General features: G+C 45.8%; 1 protein-coding gene across 1 annotated transcript in view; it reads left to right on the top strand.

Annotated features, from left to right (window-relative positions):
• The window catches only part of LOC147708725 (uncharacterized), a 249,884-nt gene that overhangs the window by 48,331 nt on the left and 178,509 nt on the right, over positions 1–23,044 (top strand). The window contains exon 9 of the mRNA XM_086925771.1: positions 2,826–2,915. Within this exon, the coding sequence (XP_086781897.1) occupies positions 2,826–2,915 (90 nt within the window). The remainder of the gene's footprint in view (positions 1–2,825; positions 2,916–23,044) is intronic.

A 23,044-nucleotide genomic window follows, 5' to 3' on the forward strand; every position in this document is an offset into this window, starting at 1 on the left:
TTTTAGCTCACTGCACCATCCCAGTTCAGAACCTGGCTATATGCAAATTAGTCTGTTCCTGTCCCAGGAAACAACATAGCCATCGATGATATGGGTAATATCAGTCCCAGGATGCATCTCGCCATGTAAGATGAAAGAATCATCATAAGCTAATTTAATCAATGTTCCATGACTTTTATTGTTCGTGAGTTGTAGTTGCAGAACGAGGTAATTTCAATTTTCAAATGTGTGCATTAATCTCAATATGCCCATATCAGCGATGGCTATGTTATTTACAGTACATTGCAAGTGTGTACTAACATGTCCCTCAAGCTCTTTATTTTTCTGTGGGAGAACACGAGTTTAGGCATAGACACATTTCCACTATTCAGGAATACGCCAGTGTTTCTGGATAATTTGGGAGACCAGATTAGAAGCTATGCTATAGGTTGTGATACAGATAGGTTGTGATTCTTGATTTTTCTGTATAGAGCGTGTTTCCAGCAGGGCATCTCTATGGTTGTTTATGGTTGTTTAATGCTCATTTTTTAGCTTGGGCCACCATTCATCTGGGTAGTTCCTGGCTATCAATTTTTCAGTTAGTTGTTCTGCTTGTTTCCTGCAGTCTTTTTGTTCGGTACAGTACCTGATCCTCAGGAACTGTCCGAATGGTAGATTTAAATGCCTGGGGTGAAAGCTATCAAATAAAAGGAAGCAGTTTTTTGTTGTGGGTTTCAAATTTGCATTGGTCTTCAAAGTGCTGTTTTATACAAAAATATTCAGATCCAAAAATACCAACTCCTTTTTTTCCCATGGTGTGTGTGAACTTCAAAAAAGTATTTTGATCATTTAGCCATAATAGGAAAGCATTGGCTGTACTCTGGTTGCCTTCCCAAATTAGTAAAATGTCATCAATATAGCTCTTCCAAAGTTTGATATGTTGAAGAAAGGGGTTTGCTTGATTGAGGATTCTATGAGTTTCGAGATGATGTACATAGAGGCCCGCTACACTGGGGAAGAAGATCTCCCCATACTGGTTCCATGCTGTTGTCGGAATAGAATATCCTTGAAAAGAACTTATGAGAAAGAAAGGGGTTGGCTTGATTGAGGATTCTATGAGTTTCGAGATGATGTACATAGAGGCCCGCTACACTGGGGACGAAGATCTCCCCATACTGGTTCCATGCTGTTGGAGGAATAGCATATCCTTGAAACGAACTTATGAGAAAGATTCAACTAACTGCACCTTGTTATAACCTGTCAGAGGCATAACGCAAAATGAAGGGCCCCCTGCAGAATGTGATGAAGGGCCCCTGAGTCTCCCTTATCCCACCGATATTAATTGCTCTTTGGCTGAATGGAGGAAGGCAGAAGGCCTGGGGCCTCCTGCACTGCATGGGCTGTAGGGGCCTGTGTTTTGGCCCTGGCTGTGGGTGAGAATGAATGAACGTAGGAGTACACTTATGATGTCTACACTACAATAAATCAATCTCTTTGAGAAATTACTCCACACCTTGGTTCATGCAAATCTCACAACACTAATGATGCTTAGCAGTCAGCTCAGTGGTGGCCAATCAAATAAACCTCACTCGCTATGGCCACTAAATGAGGACTGTAAGTTGTCCAGAGGACACCCAAATCACTCCTGGAGCCTTTAATCTCCACTTCCTGACTTCTAGCACATTAACTCTCTTCCAGAGACGCGTGCTCATTTCGCTTTACCTTCGTTTTAATTCCTTTTTCTTGAGAAAAGTAGGACCTACTGTTCACCTTTGAACTTTATAATGGAGATATTTTGAAAACAATTACCATCCCTGGCCACAAGATGTCCTAGTTTCCAAAAAGTTGGGAATAGAGACGAAAATATCTGTAAGTTATGTTTTCACGACCCTTTCAATTATGTTTTCACAACCTTTTGTCAGCCTCTTCACTCAAAAAAAACATCAGATCACATTCCCCAAATGTAGTGGGCACTTTTGTAAAAAGAACAGCCTTTTTACAAAACTGGAGATTTTGCGACTTTTTTGCGAAACGCAAAATCCTGGAGGGTCTTGTTGAGTATTTCAAAAGTTTATAAACTTCAAATATTCTTTCAGCAAGGAAGCAAAAGCCACTGCTCCATCCTTTACATAGAGGAATATTTACAATGCATATTGTACAAGCTAGTCTTCCTATTAGAGGTCACTTCAGGAAGAACATTTGAAGAGATTGATTAGTGACAAAATCAGAAACACAAATAGAGTGTGGACAGACTATTTTGTCAAAAATATTGAGGACAAGAATATCGAGTAGGTAAGTGCAAGTAGGTAAATGTAAATTTACTATTCTTAACTTCAGATCTACGTACCTTGAAGATTTATAGATATATCGTCAAGGTACATATATGAGGAGTTATATGTAGCAAAAGTTTACTTACCCTTAGAAACTGACATACATGATATTCTTGTCCTCTATATTTTTGACATTATATTCTGTCCCACAATATTTGTGTTTCCGATATTTTGTCCAAATACCGAAGAGATGCGAGCACTTTCTAGGGTCAGGCCTGTACAAAGAAGTGCCATATGAACATAACTCCGTGTATAGATATAGTAATATCTACATCTTAAAGGAGTGTAGGTGTTAGAATAATAATAAGTCATCTAAATTAAATTTTATATACTTAATTATCAATATTTTAGTTAATAGTTTTTCTACAATAATGGTAGCGCAATATTAAGATTGTTATATTCTGACAAACAAAGTTACGGGTGTTTATTTGTGGGTATAGAGGAAGTGTGGGTCTCATTACTAAAGGCTGGGCTTGGCCTTGATCTTGTCTGAAATCCTTTTTGTCTTCTTGTCAGCTTCCTGTATTGCCTTCTGGAACCACTATGAGGCAGAGAAGCTTCTCACTGTTATACAACCCCACACACCATATTGCTGGGAGAAGATTGGTAAGAGTAAGGGTATTTTAATGGATATAAAGGAGCTGTGTATCTGAGCCTTTCAGTAGCCATCCTTGAATGTTATTTGCAGTTCTCTTACATTGAATCTTTATTTTTTTTTAGATAACTTTATTTCGGTCAAAGACCATAAAAGTGCAAGTAAAATACATACAAAAGAGCACGAGTCAGTAAAACAATAAATAGAAGACAGGTCAATATTAAAAATAGATTAAACTAGATAGTTATCAAGACCTGAAAGTTTACAATTGAAAATTGGACACAATTAAACACAAGAATGTATCCAAAACTTTTCCTTCTATGCCACATGCCAAATAGAAAACGAGATACAGCAAAAACAATGGGGGGGGGGGGAGAGGGGAGGTGAGTATCATATGTTAAGACCCTACATGCCTGAATACAATATCTGAACCCTGGATTTCTACATAACGGAATCAGCCAGCATTTCCTTATAGTTTCATATGCAGGGCAAAAAAACATAACATGGCAACTTCTTCGCACTTATAGTTACATGCCGGGCAGGCTATATTTTCTGATTTTGCCCATTTACAGGTGAATGCTCTGAGTGGTAGACTGCCATGCCGTAACTGGATGTAAAGCTTCCTCGCATGGGGTGGATAGATTACATCTAAGAATTCCTCCGCTCGCAATTCAGTTTTCACCAGGAGGAACTCTGCTGACAGTCTACTTAGGGAACCTGATCTCTGTAAGGCTAATGAGTTCTGCTTCCTCAGCTGACTTTTGAGTTCCAATTTGGATATCCCCGGGCAACACACCTCCGGGGTCTCCCAGAGCTCAGACAGACCAATCCGGATGCTAAGAGTCTTGATGTGGTGCAGCCACGGAATGTTCTTGCCTTTTAGAAGAGCACAGACCTCTAAAAATTCCTCTATATGGAGCCAGTTCAGGCACTGACCAAAGTCTCTTCCAGTAGAGCATGGGCCGTGCTGCTACTAGTTCTTCTATTGATTCCATCCCCGGGTCAAGTCGTAGAGGAATGAGTGGTGTGCTTGGTGGCAAGCCCAAAAGGCTCCTCATAAAGCCCTGCTCGACCCTCAGGAGATTAGATGTATTTTTATGGCCCCAAAGTTCTGCACCATACGTCGAGGCAATTCTAGCCTGGAGTCGCTATATTTCAATGACCGAGGCTGCCGGCTTAAAATCCGAAAATCTGTGGACTTTGCTAATGCCCGCATTACCTGGGATAACCTAAGAGCTGATTTGGAAATTTTGGGTACCCCAGTCAAAATGTTCCGTCAAGGTAATGCCCAGATAGACAAAAGTCTTAACTCTTTCTAAGGCAGAACCATTGAGAATGGGGTTCGGGGGGTTGCTTTGGGAGATTGAAAATCATAAACTTGGTCTTGTCCAAGTTTATCTCCAATCCTCGTGAAGCACAGAATGCTGCAAAGCCGTCCAGGGTGCGCTGGATGCCCGATCATGTTTTAGAGAGCAACAAGGTCTCAGCCTAGGGGCGTCATTGTCAAATACACCAATTAAATGGTCCACAAGGCCATTGATGTAAAGACAAAATAACGTTGGCGCCAAGACGCCCCCCTGGCGTACACCCTTCAAAACGGGGAAACGTGCTGAGAGATCCCCGAGACTCCCACACCTAACTTGGGCATAGTTTCTAGTGTGAAGCCTTATTAGGATGTTCAATAGATAGGATGGGAGACCCAGTTCTGCTAAGACTTTCCATCATTTTTCCCTTGGAACTAGGTCGAAAGCGGCCCGCAGGTCAACAAAGTTGAGATAGAGGCTGCCACCCTCCACTCTCACCGTTTTCCAAAATAAGACCTGCAGCCGAAATATTTGATCCTAAGTTGAAATACCCGTTGTTAGACCTGACATCATTGGCTTGAGTCTCTCCTCCATCTTTGCCTCCACTGTTTTTCGATGTTTTGCTGGTATATGCTTTGGGCGCGGTGTCACTGCTGATCAGTGCCACAGCGCATGTGCTCCCTATGTTAAATGGATGTATCTATTGTATCCATGTTTGGCTTATTTGGTTTACTGTCAGTCCCTAGTCTAGTGCACCAGGAGTGCCGGGGCTTGTAAATGCGAATGCCGCTCGTGGGCTTGCAGCACGTGTTGTGCCACCCACAAAGAGCGGCCTCGTAAAAGAATGTCTACGGGTCGGTCATTGCGAGACCCACGTGCAGCCTAGTGCTGTCACGCAGGCTGCGCAAGTATACCTACTTGCCAGCCCCTCCAACCTGCCCTTGACTTCATGTTAGTCAACCCTATGGTAGGCCCACGGGCAGGGTGCATTGTAAGTATAAGGTAGGACACGCCTGACCAAGTTGGCATGTCCTAATAGTGAATTACAGCCATCTTCGTTCTTCACTATTGCGAGGTAGCCTGCTCTCCATTAGTTAGAATGGGCCGCCGGGATTATTAACGCTATGATCCTAGCTGGCTCGGGGAGCATGGTGCAATGTCGAGTTTGGTATCCCTGAACTCGGGGTTTAATTACGCATCCGTTGGTGTGGATGGTTTTTGGACTCTGGGTTTGGAAATAGCACTTTTTAGAAAGTGTCTATTTCCTTGTCCAACCATATCTGGTTTCTGCTGGTCTTGCGTGTGTGTGACAGGAGCTGGGTGGCTCCACAGGTCTGGATGAGTCAATGTGGGATGAGTGGGACATTTGCGTTGAGAGTAGGGGGAGAGTAGTTGCTGATAGCCTGCCCTGCCTGATACAATGTTGGCTCCACCTCCTGCTGGGCGTCTGAGGACCCAGCCCTGCTCAGTGAATAGGCCAGGTGCGACTACCTGGCTCTGCCCACAACAGACCCAGGATGTTGGGAAATTCCCCTGCATGGACAAAGGGATCAAAGCCAGAAAGGGGTATAAGAGAAGGACCCCTGAACCATGAAATCAGATCACTTCTGACAAGGAACCCTGTAACCAAGGACAAGAGGCCTGCTGATCTGAGGACTTGCCTACCCCTTCTGCCAGTGTGCTGTTTGCTGGGGGGAATCCTGCAGTGCTTCTTTATTTTTGCCAAGGAACCAGGAGAGAGGAACTTTGTGTGTACTCTCACGCTTGCTAAGAAAATCTCCAAGGACTGGAAGAGTGCCAGTCTCCTGCTGAAGTCACAGGGCTAAAAGACTTCATCTGCTTAAAGTGCTATTTGCTGGAAACGTGAATTCAGCACAACTGAAAGAACCAGCAATCTCGACGCCAACGGACGTCGCCGAATCCAGCTCGACGCAGTGGGTAACGGCCCCAGTGTCCCGCTTCCTCGACGACCGGCCGCCGGGCCCGACCGACGCCAGCAGCACCGCCAGTGAGTGGGAGTACGGCTCTAGCTCCAGAGGACCTTGTGTCTGCACCGCTGCTGATCGCATCAACTGTGTGCCCTCTCGACGCCGTGAGCGCTGCTCACTCTGTGCAACCGCATCATCGACGACGCCTGCTGAGGCCTGATCGACACCGAAGACGCGACGCCGGATTGCTCGACGCCGCTGATCATCGTGCGCTTCATTTTCCAAAGGTACTGTGTTGTTGGGGGTCCGTGTGATTCCAGGCTCGACGTAGCGCTCCTCGCGGTCGACGCCGAACCTTTGGATTAACTTTACCTCGACGTTGTGTAGCCCCCGTGTGGGTTACCCTGTTGCTAAGAACTGTATTGCCAAGAAGAATATTTACTTTGATACTAAAGACTTTTGTGCTAAAGAAGAAACTACCTTTGAACTATCCTTTTTCCCTTCCCAACGTATTTATTCAGATTGTGTCCATTTTTTGTCGTTATTTGGTCTTGTGCTAAGCCTTATATAAAAATACTTATTTTTATAATACTACTGTGTCGTGTCCATTTGTAGTGTATTCACTTTATTACTGTATGTGGTCATAATTGCTTAACACACAGCCTCTGAGATAAGCCTGTCTGCTCTGCCAAGCTACCAAGGGGGTGAGCAGGGGTTATCGAAGGGTGTGATCCCCTTGCCCTGACTAGAAAAGGTGTCCCTATTTGTCAGAAGTGTATACCTCTGCCAACTAGAGACAGACGGTTCTAACACCCGTCCTAAACCCGGCCTGGAGTGTGGTCAGTATCTAATTTTCTTCCATCCACCCCTGGATCATATCTAGGATGATCCTGCCCATTAGTTTCTGTGCGGTGTCTATGAGACTAATAGGCCTATAGTTTGATGGGGTTAATGGGCAGCCTTTCTTAAAGATAGGGACGATCTGGGCTCCAAGCCAAGTATCTGGCGGGTCAATACCCCTAGGAATTGCATTATACAAAACCACCAAATACGGTGCCCATATTTTGGGTTGGGATCGGAATAAATCCCCGGGGATTTTATCTAGGCCGGGGCCTTGTTAGGTAATAGTCTTGCTATTGCAGACTCAACCTCCTTCAGAGTAATTTCTTCAGGCCGTTCTAGATGATACATGTCCCCAACAAGCCGGGAATCCTGCCTCCGATCACCATCCAAGGACCCCACCTGTCGATACTCGTGGCTGGGCCCCGGGACGGCCAACAGGAGACATGCCACAGTTTCCCATAAGACCAAATCTTTCGTCCCCACCGGTGTATGCTCCTGGAGAGGATCGGGATTGGGAGGGAGTAGTCTCTTCGCCCGAATTGGCATATAGCGCACCGAAGTGCGCTTCCCACACTGCGGGTGCTATATTCGGGGTTGTAGCCATTCCTCCCCCGCTCACACCAGAACTCACAATAGTCCAAAACGACTTGGAGTCCTTTCGTAAGAGTGCAGATCTAAGCTCCTCCCATCTGTTCTCCTCCCATTGCTTCTTTCCCCTGATAATGGCCTTTTTATAGTCCAGGCGGAATTTCTTAATGTTAATTCTATCTTTAGTATTTGTTGCAGAAAGCAAATCTTTTTTTGCTTTCCTACAGGCTGCGTCATACCAGGGATGTGTCCTGGCCTGGTGGGATTTTTCCCTTCCCACAGGACTAAACACATCCACAAGCCTGACAGCCAGCTGTTTGTGAATTTCCACAGCTCTACCCTGGGAGTCTAGATCCAAATTGTCAATGCCTATATCCCCCATATCTGTTAGCAGCGGTATTGCTATCTGGTATATTTCAGCGAGTTTCATGGGAGAGTCCTGGAGGTAGGGCCATTTTACCCTCCGCCTGTTGTTAGAAATCAAAAGTGGCAACAGCGGACCGTTAGAATCAGGAGCATGGTTTGTTAGCCCAAAACTCCCAGGTTTGAGTGTTAAGACAAGGGCATTGTGGTCACTATCTTGTCGTGGGTAGACCCTAAATTCCAACAATTTATGCCAATGTCTGGCTTCCATCATTATATAGTCGATGATAGAAGTTTGCCCCAGTCTTTTAAACGTGACTGATCCCGGTCTGTCGGGCTCTAATCTCCCATTACACGCCCACAGCGACGTTGAGAGGGAGAAAGACATAATTAGAAGGACCAATGGGGTCCATGCTCTGACAGTAGGGATCTGCGGATCGGGAACATGCCAGAACCGGTCCTCATCATCCAGCTCTCCCATATCTGAAATCACGAGGGGCTCAAATTGGCAGTTGAAGTTGCCTCCAACTATTAGGGCGACTAAAGGGTCGATTGAATGTGTAACCTGCTTTAATGTTTCAATAGTATCGGATTCTTGACCACTCTTTAGAGGTCTTGAATAGATGTTTAATATGGCCATCTGGGGCCTATCTTGAGGTGTTAAAAGAATGCATTGGACATCCAGCGAGTTAGTTGATATTTGAACTGCCTGGACCCCCAAATGCATGCCCATCCATATTGACAGGCCATCCGAGGGTCTCCCCCTACCCCTAGTTGTCGCCAGGATATCAAAAGTGGCAAAGCCTGCCCTTACACTCTCCTCCAGTTCCCATGTTTCATGCATCAGGCAAATGTTGTGCATTGCCATAAAAGAGCCCCATTCAGGTAAAGCCAGTTTCTTTTTCATCCCGGCCACATTCCAGGACAATATTTATATACCTCTATCAACTGGCCTGATGTTAATTGATGGTTCACCCTTACTTTAGTCAGGCCCAGTACTACACAATAAGATCTTGGGCTCTGGTGTCTTTTCCCTTGCCTCACCTCTTAGCATTTCCTCGGAGGAAGGACAGACCCCCACATGCGTAGTACCTGCCCCTGATTCCATCCCACCATCTGTGATGTTGTTATATGTGGTTAGGTTCTCAGGGATACTACTGTCACCATTACCCACCAATATCGCTATTTGGATGCCCAGACTGCTACGTATTTGGGATAAGGGACTCTGCCTCACAGGGCGTCAGTCGACCTGTTCCAACATGCTAAACCTATTTCTTTGAGGGAATAGTGAAAGTAAGGGAATATATGTCTGACAGCCCTCCCAGGATGTTATTCCCTGTTGGATTCTGGGTGGTAAGATGTTCTGGCCCCCTTCTTGTCGCATACCTCTATTCTGTCCAGTTCTCCGCTGGGGAGTGGGATAGAAATATGACAAGTGTAGGGGGAAAATTTGGGTGTTAGACCAGGATGGCGACCTGCTGCAGATGTATTCTACAGAGCGTGTGTTCTCAAAGTTAATCACAACACAGTTTCCCGCAATAGTTTTAGGTCCAGTCCCAATCCAGTCTACTCTTCTAACACACAATATTTCTCCAGAGACATTAGGGGGGAGAGGCCTGTTGGAGTTAAGCCATTGTATACATTTGTTTTTTAATTCAAAATGATCCTCAATTTTCCCCTGGCTGAAAGGAGGAACCCCAGCACGGACCACAACATATGGTAGAGACTCAGGAGGGAGATCAAGGGAGGGCAGGACAGCTGGAGACCCCTCCTCTGAAGTATTTCTGCTAGCTTGGGCTTGTTGGTCCAATAAGTTTGCTCTGACTTCAGTGGCCCCCCTCGGGAATGTTGTATTTCCAGTGTCTACTTTTCCAACCCTGGGCAGAGGTAGAATAGGGTCAGGGGTAGAATTGCCAGTTACCCGAGCCGGTACAGCTGGTATATTTTTACTGGCTGGTAGAATTTTAGGGTTGGAAGTGGAAGTGGGCTTAATAGTTTTAGGATTCCCCGATGGACTAATCAGCTGGGTTCTCCCTAGACCAATATTGTTGATGGTGGAAACTAATCTATCAAGCCTAGATGTCAGTGATTTAAAATGTGAACCAATAATCTGTTCCATATGAGCTTCGAAATCAGATAATAGATGAGTGACCCAAACAGGAGTTCCCACAGAGGACTGAGAGGGACCAGCAGCAACCTGTGCACAGTCAGGTAGGGTCGTGGATCTTTTAGCTAAGTTTTTTACAAGTTTAATTTTCTTACTTCTCAGGCGGGGTTTGGGGGCCTTTCTGGCTACAGGGTGTGGAGGGGAATTGGCAACCTCTGGGGAATCATTTACATCAAGAACAATCTGTGCACAGGGCAGCTCTGCAAAAGAGCACGTAAGGGAAGAACTGAAGTCAGGGGGATCAACAGTAACAGCTGAAAAATCCCCTACACACTGGAGAGGGGGGATGGCCGGAGTAATTGATAATCACCTCTCAGTATTCTCTATGGCAGATGCCACTACCCCGATCGTCTACTGCAGCATCTTATCAATGGCAGTGAGGCTTGGGGAGGTTGTGCCGTGGCAGCCTGGTGCCTAGTCATGGGGCGAGAGGTAGCAGGCTTAGTATTTTTACCCTTGTTGCTCATTCTTACAACCGGGTGGACAAATCCCACAATGCACAATACTTAATACTTTCGCCCCACAATATTAAAAAAGGACTGATAGCAGGAAAAAATATTTGCATTGACGGTCCTGCGGCGAAAAGTTTTAGAGTAATTAAATGAAATGTCCAAGATGGAGTGATTTTCAAAAGTACCTTTGGGTATGAATCAATTCCAGGGAAAATAGTAGAGATGTTACATTGGTGGCCCAGCCCAGCCTCCTCTGGCCTCTGACGGCCGCAGACGGCCCGCCCTTGTCCTGGGCTTCTCCTGGCACGTCCCGCTCGCGTGTCGCGCGGCGAGGATCCAAATTCTCCTTTATACGCCTCCTGGCGCTTGGTACTGCCGTTTTGCGAGATTGCTGAGAGGTGTAGTCAGAGTGTTTGGTGGAGCCAGGCCCGGCCAGTTGGAGAGCGGAGCAAAGCCCGGCCCGGAATACAGCCCCCAACCAGGATGCAGTCACTCGGCGGAGCCAAGCCCGGACAGGGAAGCAGCGGAGTGAGACCCAGCCCAGAGCACAATCCTCAGCAGAATACAATGCACAGAGGACTCTGCGGAGCCAGGCCCGCCCAGAAGCAGTAGTGAAGCAGTGTCCAGCCCGCGGCTCAGCCCCAAAGAAAATAGCAGGTACACAGGGAACTCGGCCCCAAATTCTCCTTTATACGCCTCCTGGCGCTCGGTACTGGCGTTTTGCAAGATTGCTGGGAGGTGTAGTCAGAGTGTTTGGCGGAGCCAGGCCCGGCCAGTTGGAGAGCGGAGCAAAGCCCGGCCCGGAATACAGCCCCCAACCAGGATGCAGTCCCTCAGCGGAGCCAAGCCCGGCCAGGGAAGCAGCGGAGCGAGACCCAGCCCAGAGCACAATCCCCAAGCAGAATACAATGCACAAGGGACTCGGCGGAGCCAGGCCCGGCCAGAAGCAGTAGTGAAGCAGTGTCCAGTCCACGTTTCAGCCCCAAAGAAAATAGCAGGTACACAAGGAACTCGGCCCCAAATTCCCCTTTATACACCTCCTGGCTCTTGGTATTAGCGTTTTGCGAGATTGCTGGGAAGTGTAGTCAGAGTGTTTTGCGGAGCCAGGCCCGGCAGTTGGAGAGCGGAGCAAAGCCCGGCCTGGAATACAGCCCCCAACCAGGATGCAGTCACTCAGCGGAGCCAAGCCCGGCCAGGGAAGCAGCGGAGCGAGACCCTGCCCAGAGCACAATCCCCAAGCAGAATATGATGCACAGGGGACTCGGCAGAGCCAGGCTCGGCCAGAAGCAGTAGTGAAGCAGTGTCCAGCCCGCGGCCAGCCCCAAAGAAAATAGCAGGTACACCCACCTGCAGAATGTGATGAAGGGCCCCTGAGTCTCCCTTATCCCACCAATATTAATTGCTCTTTGGCTGAATGGAGGAAGGCAGAGGCCTGGGGCCTCCTGCACCGCATGGGCCGTCAGGCCTGTGTTTTGGCCCTGGCTGTGGCTGAGAATGAATGAACGTAGGAGTGCACTTATGATGTTCACACTACAATAAATCTGATCTCTTCGAGAAATTACTCCACACAGGTTCATGCGAATCTCACAACACTAATGATGCTTAGCTCAGTGCTGGCCAACCAAATAAACCTCACTCGCTATGGCCACTAAATGAGGAGTGTAAATTGTCCAGAGGACACCCACATCACCCCTGGAGCCTTTAATCTCCACTTCCTGACTTCTAGCACATCTCTTCCAGAGACGCGTGCTCATTTCACGTTCCCTTCGTTTTGATTCCTTTCTCTTTAAAAAAGTACGACCTACTGTTCACCTTTGAACTTTATAATGGAGATATTTTGCAAACAATTACCATCCCTGGCCAAGAGATGTCCTAGTTTCCAAACAGTTGGGAATTGAGAGCGAAAATATCTGTAAGGTATGTTTTCACGACCCTTTCAATTATGTTTTCACAACCTTTTGTCAGCCTCTTCACTCAAAAAAAACATCAGATCACATTCCCCAAATGTAGTGGGCACTTTTGTAAAAATGAACAGCCTTTTTACAAAACTGCAGATTTTGCGACTTTTTTGCGTAATGCAAAATCCTGGAGGGTCTTGTTGAGTATTTCAAAAGTTTATAAACTTCAAATATTCTTTCAGCAAGGTAGCAAAAGCCACTGCTCCGTCATTTACATAGAGGAATATTTACAATGCATATTTTACAAGATAGTCTTCCTATTAGAGGTCACTTCAGGAAGAACATTTGAAGAGATTGATTAGTGACACAATCAGAAACACAAATAGAGTGTGGACAGACTATTGTGCCAAAAATATTGAGGACAAGAATATCGAGAAGGTAAGTGCAACTAGGTAAATGTAAATTTACTGTTCTTAACTCCAGATCTAAGTACCTTGAAGATTTATAGATATATTTTCAAGGTACATATATAAGGAGTTATATGTAGCAAAACTTTACTTACCCTTAGAAACTGACATACATGATATTCTTGTCCTCTATATTTTTGACATGATATTCTGTCCCACAATTTTTGTGTTTCCGATATTTTGTCCAAATACCGAAGAGATGCGAGCACTTTCTAGGGTCAGGCCTGTACAAAGAAGTGCCATATGAACATAACTCTGTGTATAGGCACCGTAGTGATATCTACATCTTAAAGGAGTGTAGGTGTTAGAATTATAATAAGTCATCTAAATTAAATTTTATATACTTAATTATCAACATTTTAGTTAATAGTTATTCTACAATATTATGGTAGCGCAATATTAAAATTGTTATATTCTGACAAACAAAGTTACGGGTGTTTATTTGTGGGCATAGAGAAAGTGTGGGTCTCTTTACTAAAGACTGGGCTTGGCCTTGATCTTGTCTGAAATCCTTTTTGTCTTCTTGTCAGCTTCCTGTATTGCCTTCTGGAACCACCATGAGACAGGGAAGCTTCTCACTTTTATACAACCCCACACACCATATTGCTGGGAGAAGATTGGTAAGAGTAAGGGTATTTTAATGGATATAAAGGAGCTGTGTATCTGAGCCTTCAGTAGCCATCCTTGAATGTTAATTGCAGTTCTCTTACATTGAGTCTTTTTTTTTTTAGATAACTTTATTTCGGTCCAAGACCATAAAAGTGCAAGTAAAATACATACAAAAGAGCACAAGTCAGTAAAACAATAAATAGAAGACAGGTCAATATTAAAAATAGATTAAACTAGATGGTTATCAAGACCTGAAAGTTTAAAATTCATAATTGGACACAATTAAACACAATAGTTTATCCAAAACATGTCCTTCTACGCCACATGCCAAATAGAAAACGAGATACAGCAAAATAATGGGGGGGGGTGGGGGGGTGTGAGTGTCATACATTAAGACCCTACATGCCTGAATACAATACCTGAACCCTGGATTCCTACATAACGGAATCAGCCAGCATTTCCTTATAGTTTCATAGGCAGGGCAAAAAAACATAACATGGCAAACATCTTCGCACTTATAGTTACATGCCGGGCAGGCTATATTTTCTGATTTTGCCCATTTACAGGTGAATGCTCTGAGTGGTAGACTGCCATGCCTTAACTGGATGTAAAGCTTCCTCGCAAGGGGTGGATAGATTACATCTAAGAATTCCTCCGCTCGCAATTCAGTTTTCACCAGGAGGAACTCTGCTGACAGTCTTCCTAGGGAACCTGATCTCTGTAAGGCTAATGAGTTCTGCTGCCCCAGCTGACTTTTGAGTTCCAATTTGGATATCCCCGGGCAACACACCTCCGGGGTCTCACAGAGCTCACACAGACCAATCTGGATGCTAAGAGTCTTGATGTTGTTGTGTTTCTATCTAGGACCCTAATTCGATATTCCCGATTCATGCCCTTATGTGGTTATAACAAATAATATCCTAATAAAGGCATAAGAATCATATCTATATTTAGTAATAGCCCATGCAGTCCAAATACGGCAAGGTTACTCCCATAGACTCCTAGAAAGTACAACGCGTTCTTTAAACAAACCAAGCCTCCAGCAGCCCGGGAAAACACCCTGCTTTTGTTTTGATTTGCACAAGAACTCCTGGAGTCCAGAAAGAACTGTTGGTTCTTAGTGACGTCTTATGTCCAACCTTACGTCAAACCCGGCACCTTTTCAGGTATAAATATACCAATGTTGCCTTAAGCAAACACACGGTGGTTGGGAGCAGAGCGACATTCTACTTGCCCGGGAGCCCAGCTGTTGCGAGAGCCGAAGGAAACCGCCCCTCCCTTTGACGCACTGAGAGAGACGCTGTCTTTTTCTCCAGCCGAGAAAATCCAGCTCCGGTGTTCCCAAGTCACCCTCGCGGGTTGCTGGGAGATCGAGTCCTGAAAAACGAGATACAAGACCTCCTTCATTCTATAACCAAGGTACGGAGCTGATTAAAACCTTAGAGAGAATTCTTGATTCAGATTCTTGGCAAAAAACCTAACTTAACTCAAAACTGCAACTTACTTACTCCTTCCCACGCATTAGGCTTAGGTCAGGTACACCGGGGTAGGCGTATCTTAGAAGCACTAGTTGAGTTCGTTAGTCAATGTTTTTATGTATGTATATATTTTATCCATTTTAAAGTATCATATGGCTAAGAAACCATATCAATGCTTTTACAGTATTATTTCATAATACTACCTTTACTGTACGTACTTTACTTTATGATAAGTATTGCAATTGTGGCAATTCATTTCTCTTGCATGAGAAAGAAGACTGCTCAATAAAATAACACCTTTTATTGAAAATGCCCGTCTCTCTATTTCTCTGCACTCTGGTGAAATTAAGCATGCACGATTGACTGAGCGAAATAGTTGTCTATTGTTTTCACACGACTCTAGAGATATACTCTTTATTCTGAGGGAGCAAAGTTGTCATGTCATATGGTTGTCAGAAGCTAATCCCTTCTTGTCTAAATCAGGGAAGTTAACCCCTCCCTATTCATTCGAGAAAGTTTCTAGTGACCTCTGAGCTAGCTGGCAAAACAAATTAAGTCTAACATAGTCAGTAGAGACCTAGATGACCTCAGTCCTACGTCTACACTGCTGTTTATGTTATTCCAATGCGCAGAGCCTATTGGGAATATAGGAACTACACTACAATGTGGTGCAGCCACGGAATTTTCTTGCCTTTTAGAAGAGCACAGACCTCTAAAAATTCCTCTGTATGGAGCCAGTTCAGGCACTGACCAAAGTCTCTTCCAGTAGAGCATGGGCCGTGCTGCTACTAGTTCTTCTATTGATTCCAGCCCCAGGTCAAGTCGTAGACGAATGATTAGTGTGCTTGGTGGCAATACCAAAAGGCTCCTCATGAAGCCCTGCTCGACCCTCAGGAGATTAGATGTATTTTTATGGCCCCAAAGTTCTGCACCATACGTCGAGGCCATTCTAGCCTTGAGTCGATATATTTCAATGACCGGGGCTTCCGGCTTGAAATCCGAAAATCTGTGGACTTTGCTAATGGCCCTCATTACTTGGGATAACCTAAGAGCTGATTTGGAAATTTGGGAACCCCAGTCAAAATTTTCCTTCAAGGTAATGCCCATATAGACAAAAGTCTTAACTCTTTCTAAGGCAGAACCATTGAGAATGGCGTTCGGCCAGCTCTGCTTTGGGGGATTGAAAATCATAAACTTGGTCTTGTCCAAGTTTATCTCCAATCCTCGTGAAGCACAGAATGCTGCAAAGCCGTCCAGGGTGCGCTGGATGCCCGATGATGTTTTAGATAGCAACAAGGTGTCAGCCTAGGGGCGTCATTGTCAATTACACCAATTAAATGGTCCACAAGGCCATTGATGTAAAGACAAAATAACGTTGGCGCCAAGACGCACCCCTGGCGTACACCCTTCGAAACGGGGAAACGTGCCGAGAGATCTCCGTGCCTCCCACACCTAACTTGGGCATAGTTTCTAGTGTGAAGCCTAATTAGGATGTTCAATAGATAGGATGGGAGACCCAGTTCTGCTAAGACTTTCCCTAATTTTTCCCTTGGAACTAGGTCGAAAGCGGCCCGCAGGTCAACAAAGATGAGATAGAGGCTGCCACCCTCCACTCTCACCGTTTTCCAAAATAAGACCTGCAGCCGAAATATTTGATCCAAAGTTGAAATACCAGTCCTAAACCCGGCCTGGAGTGTGGTCAGTATCTAATTTTCTTCCATCCACCCCTGGATCCTATCTAGGATGATCCTGCCCATTAGTTTCTGTGCGGTGTCTATGAGACTAATAGGCCTATAGTTTGATGGGGTTAATGGGCAGCCTTTCTTAAAGATAGGGACGATCTCGGCTCCAAGCCAAGTATCTGGCGGGTCAATACCCCTAAGAATTGCATTATACAATACCACCAGATACGGTGCTCATATTTTGGGTTGGGATCGGAATAAATCCCCAGGGATTTTATCTAGGCCGGGGGCCTTGTTAGGTAATAGTCTTGCTATTACAAACTCAACCTCCTTCAGAGTAATTTCTTCATGCTGTTCTAGATGATACACGTCCCCAACAAGCCGGGAATCCTGCCTCCGATCACCATCCAAGGACCCCACCAGTCGATACTCGTGGCTGGGCCCCGGGACGGCCAACAGGGGACATGCCACAGTTTCCCTTAAGACCAAATCTTCCGTCCCCACCGGTGTATGCTCCTGGAGAGGATCGGGATTGGGAGGGAGTATGGTCTCTTCACCCAAATTGGCATATAGCGCACCGAAGTGCGCTTCCCACACTGCGGGTGCTATATTCGGGGTTGTAGCCATTCCTCCCCCGCTCACACCAGAACTCACAATAGTCCAAAACGACTTGGAGTCCTTTCGTGAGAGTGCAGATCTAAGCTCCTCCCATCTGTTCTCCTCCCATTGCTAATGTTAATTCTATCTTTATTATTTATTGCAGAAAGCAAATCTTTTTTTGCTTTCCTACAGGCTGCTTCATACCAGGGATGTGTCCTGGCCTGGTGGGATTTTTCCCTTCCCACAGGACTAAACACATCACAAGCCTGACAGCCAGCTCTTTGTGAATTTCCACAGCTCTACCCTGGGAGTCTAGATCCAAATTGTCAATGCCTATATCCCCCATATCTGTTAGCAGCGGTATTGCTATCTGGTATATTTCAGCGAGTTTCATGGGGGAGTCCTGGAGGTAGGGCCATTTTAACCTCCGTCTGTGGCAACAGCGGACCGTTAGAATCAGGAGCAGGGTTTGTTAGCCCAAAACTCCCAGGTTTGAGTGTTAAGACAAGGGCATTGTGGTCACTATCTTGTCGTGGGTAGACCCTAAATTCCAACAATTTATCCCAATGTCTGGCTTCCATCATTATATAGTCGATGATAGAAGTTTGCCCCAGTCTGTTTAAAGTGACTGTCGGGCTCCAATCTCCCATTACACGCCCACAGAGACGTTGAGAGGGAGAAAGACTTAATTTGAAGGACCAATGGGGTCCATGCTCTGACAGTAGGGATCTGCGGATCGGGAACATGCCAGAACCGGTCCTCATCATCCAGCTCTCCCTTATCTGAAATCACGAGGGGCTCAAACTGGCAGTTGAAGTCGCCTCCAACTATTAGGGCGACTAAAGTGTCGAGTGAATGTATAACCTGCTTTAATGTTTCAATAGTATCAGATTCTTGACCACTCTTAAGAGGTCTTGAATAGATGTTTAATATGGTCACCTGGGGCCTATCTTGAGGTGTTAAAAGAACGCATTGGACATCAAGCGAGTTAGTTGATATTTGAACTGCCTGGACACCCAAATGCGTGCCCACCCATATTGACAGGCCACCCGAGGGTCTCCCCCTACCCCTAGTTGTCGCCAGGATATCAAAAGTGGCAAAGCCGGCCCTTACACTCTCCTCCAGTGCCCATGTTTCATGCATCAGGCAAATGTCGTGCATTGCCTTAAAAGAGCCCCATTCAGGTAAAGCCAGTTTCTTTTTCATCCCGGCCACATTCCAGGACAATATTTGTATACCTCTATCAACTGGCCTGATGTTAATTGATGGTTCAACCTTACTTTGGTCAGGCCCAGAACTACACAATAAGACCTTGGGCTCTGGTGTCTTTTCCCTTGCCTCACCTCTTAGCATTTCCTCGGAGGAAGGACAGATCCCCACATGCGTAGTACCTGCCCCCGATTCCATCCCACCCTCTGTGATGTTGTTATATGTTGTTAGGTTCTCAGGGATACTACTGTCACCATTACCCACCAATATCGCTGTTTGGATGCCCAGACTGCTACGTATTTGGGGTAAGGGACTCTGCCTCACATGGCGTCAGTCAACCTGTTCCAAAATGCTAAACCTATTTCTTTGAGGGAATAGTGAAAGTAAGGGAATATCCGCCTGAGAGCCCTCCCAGGATGTTATTCCCTGTTGGATTCTGGGTGGTAAGATGTTCTGGCCCCCCTCTTGTCGCATGCCTCTATTCTGTCCAGTTCTCCGCTGGGGAGTGGGATAGAAATATGACAAGTGTAGGGGGAAAATTTGGGTGTTAGACCAGGATGGCGACCTGCTGCAGATGTATTCTACAGAACGTGTGTTCCTAAAGTTAATCACAACACAGTTTCCCGCAATAGTTTTTGGTCCAGTCCCAATCCAGTCTACTCTTCTAACACACAATATTTCTTCAGAGACTTTAGGGGGAAGAGGCCTGTTGGAGGTAAGCCATTGTATACTGTAGGAGAGTAGGGTCTGCTATCCTATGGTCACCCCAAATTTTTGCTTTTTGCTTCACTGGTATTCGCCTGCTAATCAGACCCACAGCCTGCTGTTCTCTCTCTAAATTCACATACATGTACTATAGGTACATAACCCAATTGGAACTGGACACCTTGTCAGCCCCTGTACCATGCACTATAGGTGCTCAGGGCATAGGTGCCACCAAGGCCTACCAGGGGCTGCAGCATATCTTTTGCCACCCCTTGCTGATACTTAAATCGACACAACTGGCTGATCACTCAGCTGGTGCAAGGTGGTGTAATCACCCCTTGCTTAGATATAGTATACCTATATCTAAACCTAAAACTGGACACATATATACCTATTAGTCACTCCTATGGCAGGCCTTAACAATCCTGGAGGCAGAGTGCTTGGTTTTATGTGAGATGGTGCTCTAGCATGAGCTGAGCCTGTCTGCAGCTGTCGGGACCAACTCCCTTAGCTGTTCCGGGATAATGCCATACCATATACTCTTAAGTGCATTATAATCCTCGCGGTAATGTGCTAACTTTGGTTTGGCTTTATCAAAACATGTCGTTTTCGGTGTGATACAACGTGGAATACTACCCCCTCGCCAGTCTTGGCGACGAGGGTAGCATTCCACCCTTCTAGAGGGAGAAGACATGTTACTTTACTAAAACGCGGTTAATCCTGACCAGAGCCCCAGCATCACAAAATGAATGCTGCTGCCACAGACATGAGTCTGACCTCCTGCTGCTGACCGAAACTTGACAGAGGAAGCCTGGACAAAGGGTTTCCTGTCACAGGGAGGTGTCACACCACCCCAGACAGGAGATAGTGGATTGTAGCAGGGAGGGTTAAAAGAAACTAGACACTGCCTGGGGAGCACAAGGCTTCCCCTTGCATAATCCGGTCAAACCGGTTCTGGGGCACACCAGCCCCAGTCCCAGCACGACTCTGGACAAAGGGAAAGGGGTGTAACCCCCCCCCCCCTTCCTGGGTCCCACCCATAGGAGGGACCTAGCAGGTAATCCAGCCACCCAGTTTGGAATAAAGGTGGGAGCAGTGCCCAAGCACTCAGATTATCCTGACTGAAACTTATGAAACGAAACTCTGGACCCTTCGACATCCTACTCGACGTAGAAGACTGAAGAATCTCCCTTGTGGTCAAGGAGTGACCACCCTGTGCAAACAGGCACCATCCAGCACCTCAATGTTTGCTTTGTTGCAGTTCCCGCCAGAACTCGAGCAACAGAGATCAACACAACCCAGTGTGCCTGCCTTCTAACAGCTCGATCCACAGTCCCTGCAGAGCTGAGACCCGTGGAGGCGACCTGAAGCGTGGAGCCGGCAAACTTGGAAAAACTACGAAGCGCTGACCGTGCAGCTCCCGAGGCTCCCTTGAAGCTGTGCATTGAGGTTTGAGAAGCCCCAGCCCCGAGCAGCTCTTGCATCAAAGCTCACCCCTCCACACTCTCCGAGTGTTGCGTGGGGCCCTTCTGCATTTTCCTGCTTGACGCGTTGGTCCGGTCGCTTGCCCTTTGGCTTGTGGCCCCAGTACCAATGAACCTTTGAATTTACACTGCTAGTCTGGTTGCTCCAGACTGACCCTCACTCCCCTGAAAAGGAGCACCCGCTCAGACCTTGCTGGTCCGAGTAAGAAGCGATCTTTGAATCCTGCGTGGGTTACTTTTGCCTAGGCTTGTTAGCTCCAATCCGGAAGCCGACACCGCCGACAGCGAGAGCCTTTGTGGGACAGCTCGTGATCTACTCCAAGACATCCTTGGTGCCCCAGAGTTCACGTGGCAGCGGAGACAAGCTTCTCGACATCGCCTGGTTCCTTCTTGGTTCCTTCCTGGCCACTGGCTAGTGACCCAGACTCTGTCCCCTCTGCTTTCAGGTACTCTACATCTTCAATCCACCCTTGGATCACACCGGACCCTTCCCTCCTGGACGCCTGCAGCATCTTCATCTCCAGGCACCATCGAACTGCGTGACGAAACCCGACACACTTTGGCATCTATGCACCCGCTTCCTGTGGGCGAGGTAACTTATGAACGCCGGTGTTCTTACACTGGTACACACCTCTAGTGTCTAAGTCTAAAGTTTGGTAATCCTAGTCCAGTCGGAAGACTCCTACAACAGTAACTTTATAACTTTCACGCGGTATACAACCGTTTCAACGCAACTTTTACAACGCATACGTTTTCAACGCACACCATTACAACGCAGGATCCTTTACAATGAATGCCTTTACAACGCAAGACATTACATAGCAGATGCTATTGCAACGCATGCCATTACAACGTAAGTATATCATTTTATTTTAACATTTTTTTCATTCCAAATTTTTTTAAATTAATTTTAAAAATATTAAAAATTAATTAAATACATTAATTTAAGTAATTTTATATATATAGTATTGGGTTATGGGGTACAGGGGTATTTTTAGGGTTCATGGCTGGGTGTGGGTTATGGGGTACAGGGGTATTTTTAGGGTTCAGGGCTGGGTTTGGGATATGGGGTACAGGGGTATTTTTAGGGTTCAGGGCTAGGTTTGGGTTATGGGGTACAGGGGTATTTTTAGGGTTCAGGGTTAGGTTTGGGTCATGGGGTACAGGGGTATTTTTAGGGTTCAGGGCTGGATGTGGGTTATGGGGTACAGGAGTATTTTTAGGGTTCAGGGCTAGGTTTGGGCTATGGGGTACATGGGTATTTTTAGGGTTCAGGGCTGGGTGTGGGTTATGGGGTACAGGGGTATTTTTAGGCTTCAGGGCTAGGATTGGGTTATGGGGTACAGGGGTATTTTTAGGCTTCAGGGCTAGGTTTGGGTTATGGGGTACAGGGGTATTTTTAGGGTTCAGGGCTGGGTGTGGGTTATGGGGTACAGGGGTATTTTTAGGGTTCAGGGCTAGGTTTGGGTTATGGGGTACAGGGGTATTTTTAATGTTCAGGGCTAGGTTTGGGTTATGGGGTACAGGGGTATTTTTAGGGTTCAGGGCCAGGTTTGGGTTATGGGGTACAGGGGTATTTTTAGGGTTCAGGGCTAGGTTTGGGTCATGGGGTACAGGGGTATTTTTAGGGTTCAGGGCTGGGTTTGGGTTTTACACTAACTGAATTTTGTATATTATTTGTAAACACCTACACTATTTTAAAAAATATATATAAATATATGAACAAATATATTAATAAAAAATTAATTTAATAAATAAAATTAAGTAAATATTTATTAATTATATTTGTTAAAAAAATAATATACTTACCTAGACTTACGTTGTAATGACATGCGCTGTAATAGCATCTGATCTGCTATGTAATGTCATGCGTTGTAAAGGCTTTTGTTGTAAAGGATCCTGCGTTGTAAAAAATGCGTTGTAATGGTGTGCGTTGAAAAAGTATGCGTTGTAACGTCATACATCCCTTTTACGCACCATTGACTTTGCATCGGTGCATGCGTGTGCTTTTAGCGCTGCACCCGAGTCCCGCGGGCTTCTCCCGACTTCATCACTGCTAGTCCCGAGTAGTCCCAGCGATTCCCCAGGCCCTAGGCCTGACCACTGTTCGTAAAGGGGTACTTGTACCACTTTTTTGATATATGGTTTGAGTGGCCACCCGGCCTCATCCTTAATTGTGCAACTTTCATATGTTTTACTGTGCTTTTGTTTAAACGCTTGTGCTTCTTTACTCATAAAGAGTACTGAGGATTATTCTGAGAATAAATACATATATTTTTTATAATATATAACTTGTGTGGTGTCCTTTCATTTAATATTACAGGATTGCATATGGTAAAACAGCTGGCTTCACATGCCCTCTT

Source organism: Lissotriton vulgaris, chromosome 6 (genome assembly GCF_964263255.1).
Source record: "Lissotriton vulgaris chromosome 6, aLisVul1.2, whole genome shotgun sequence".
NCBI classification, from domain to species: Eukaryota; Metazoa; Chordata; class Amphibia; order Caudata; family Salamandridae; genus Lissotriton; species Lissotriton vulgaris.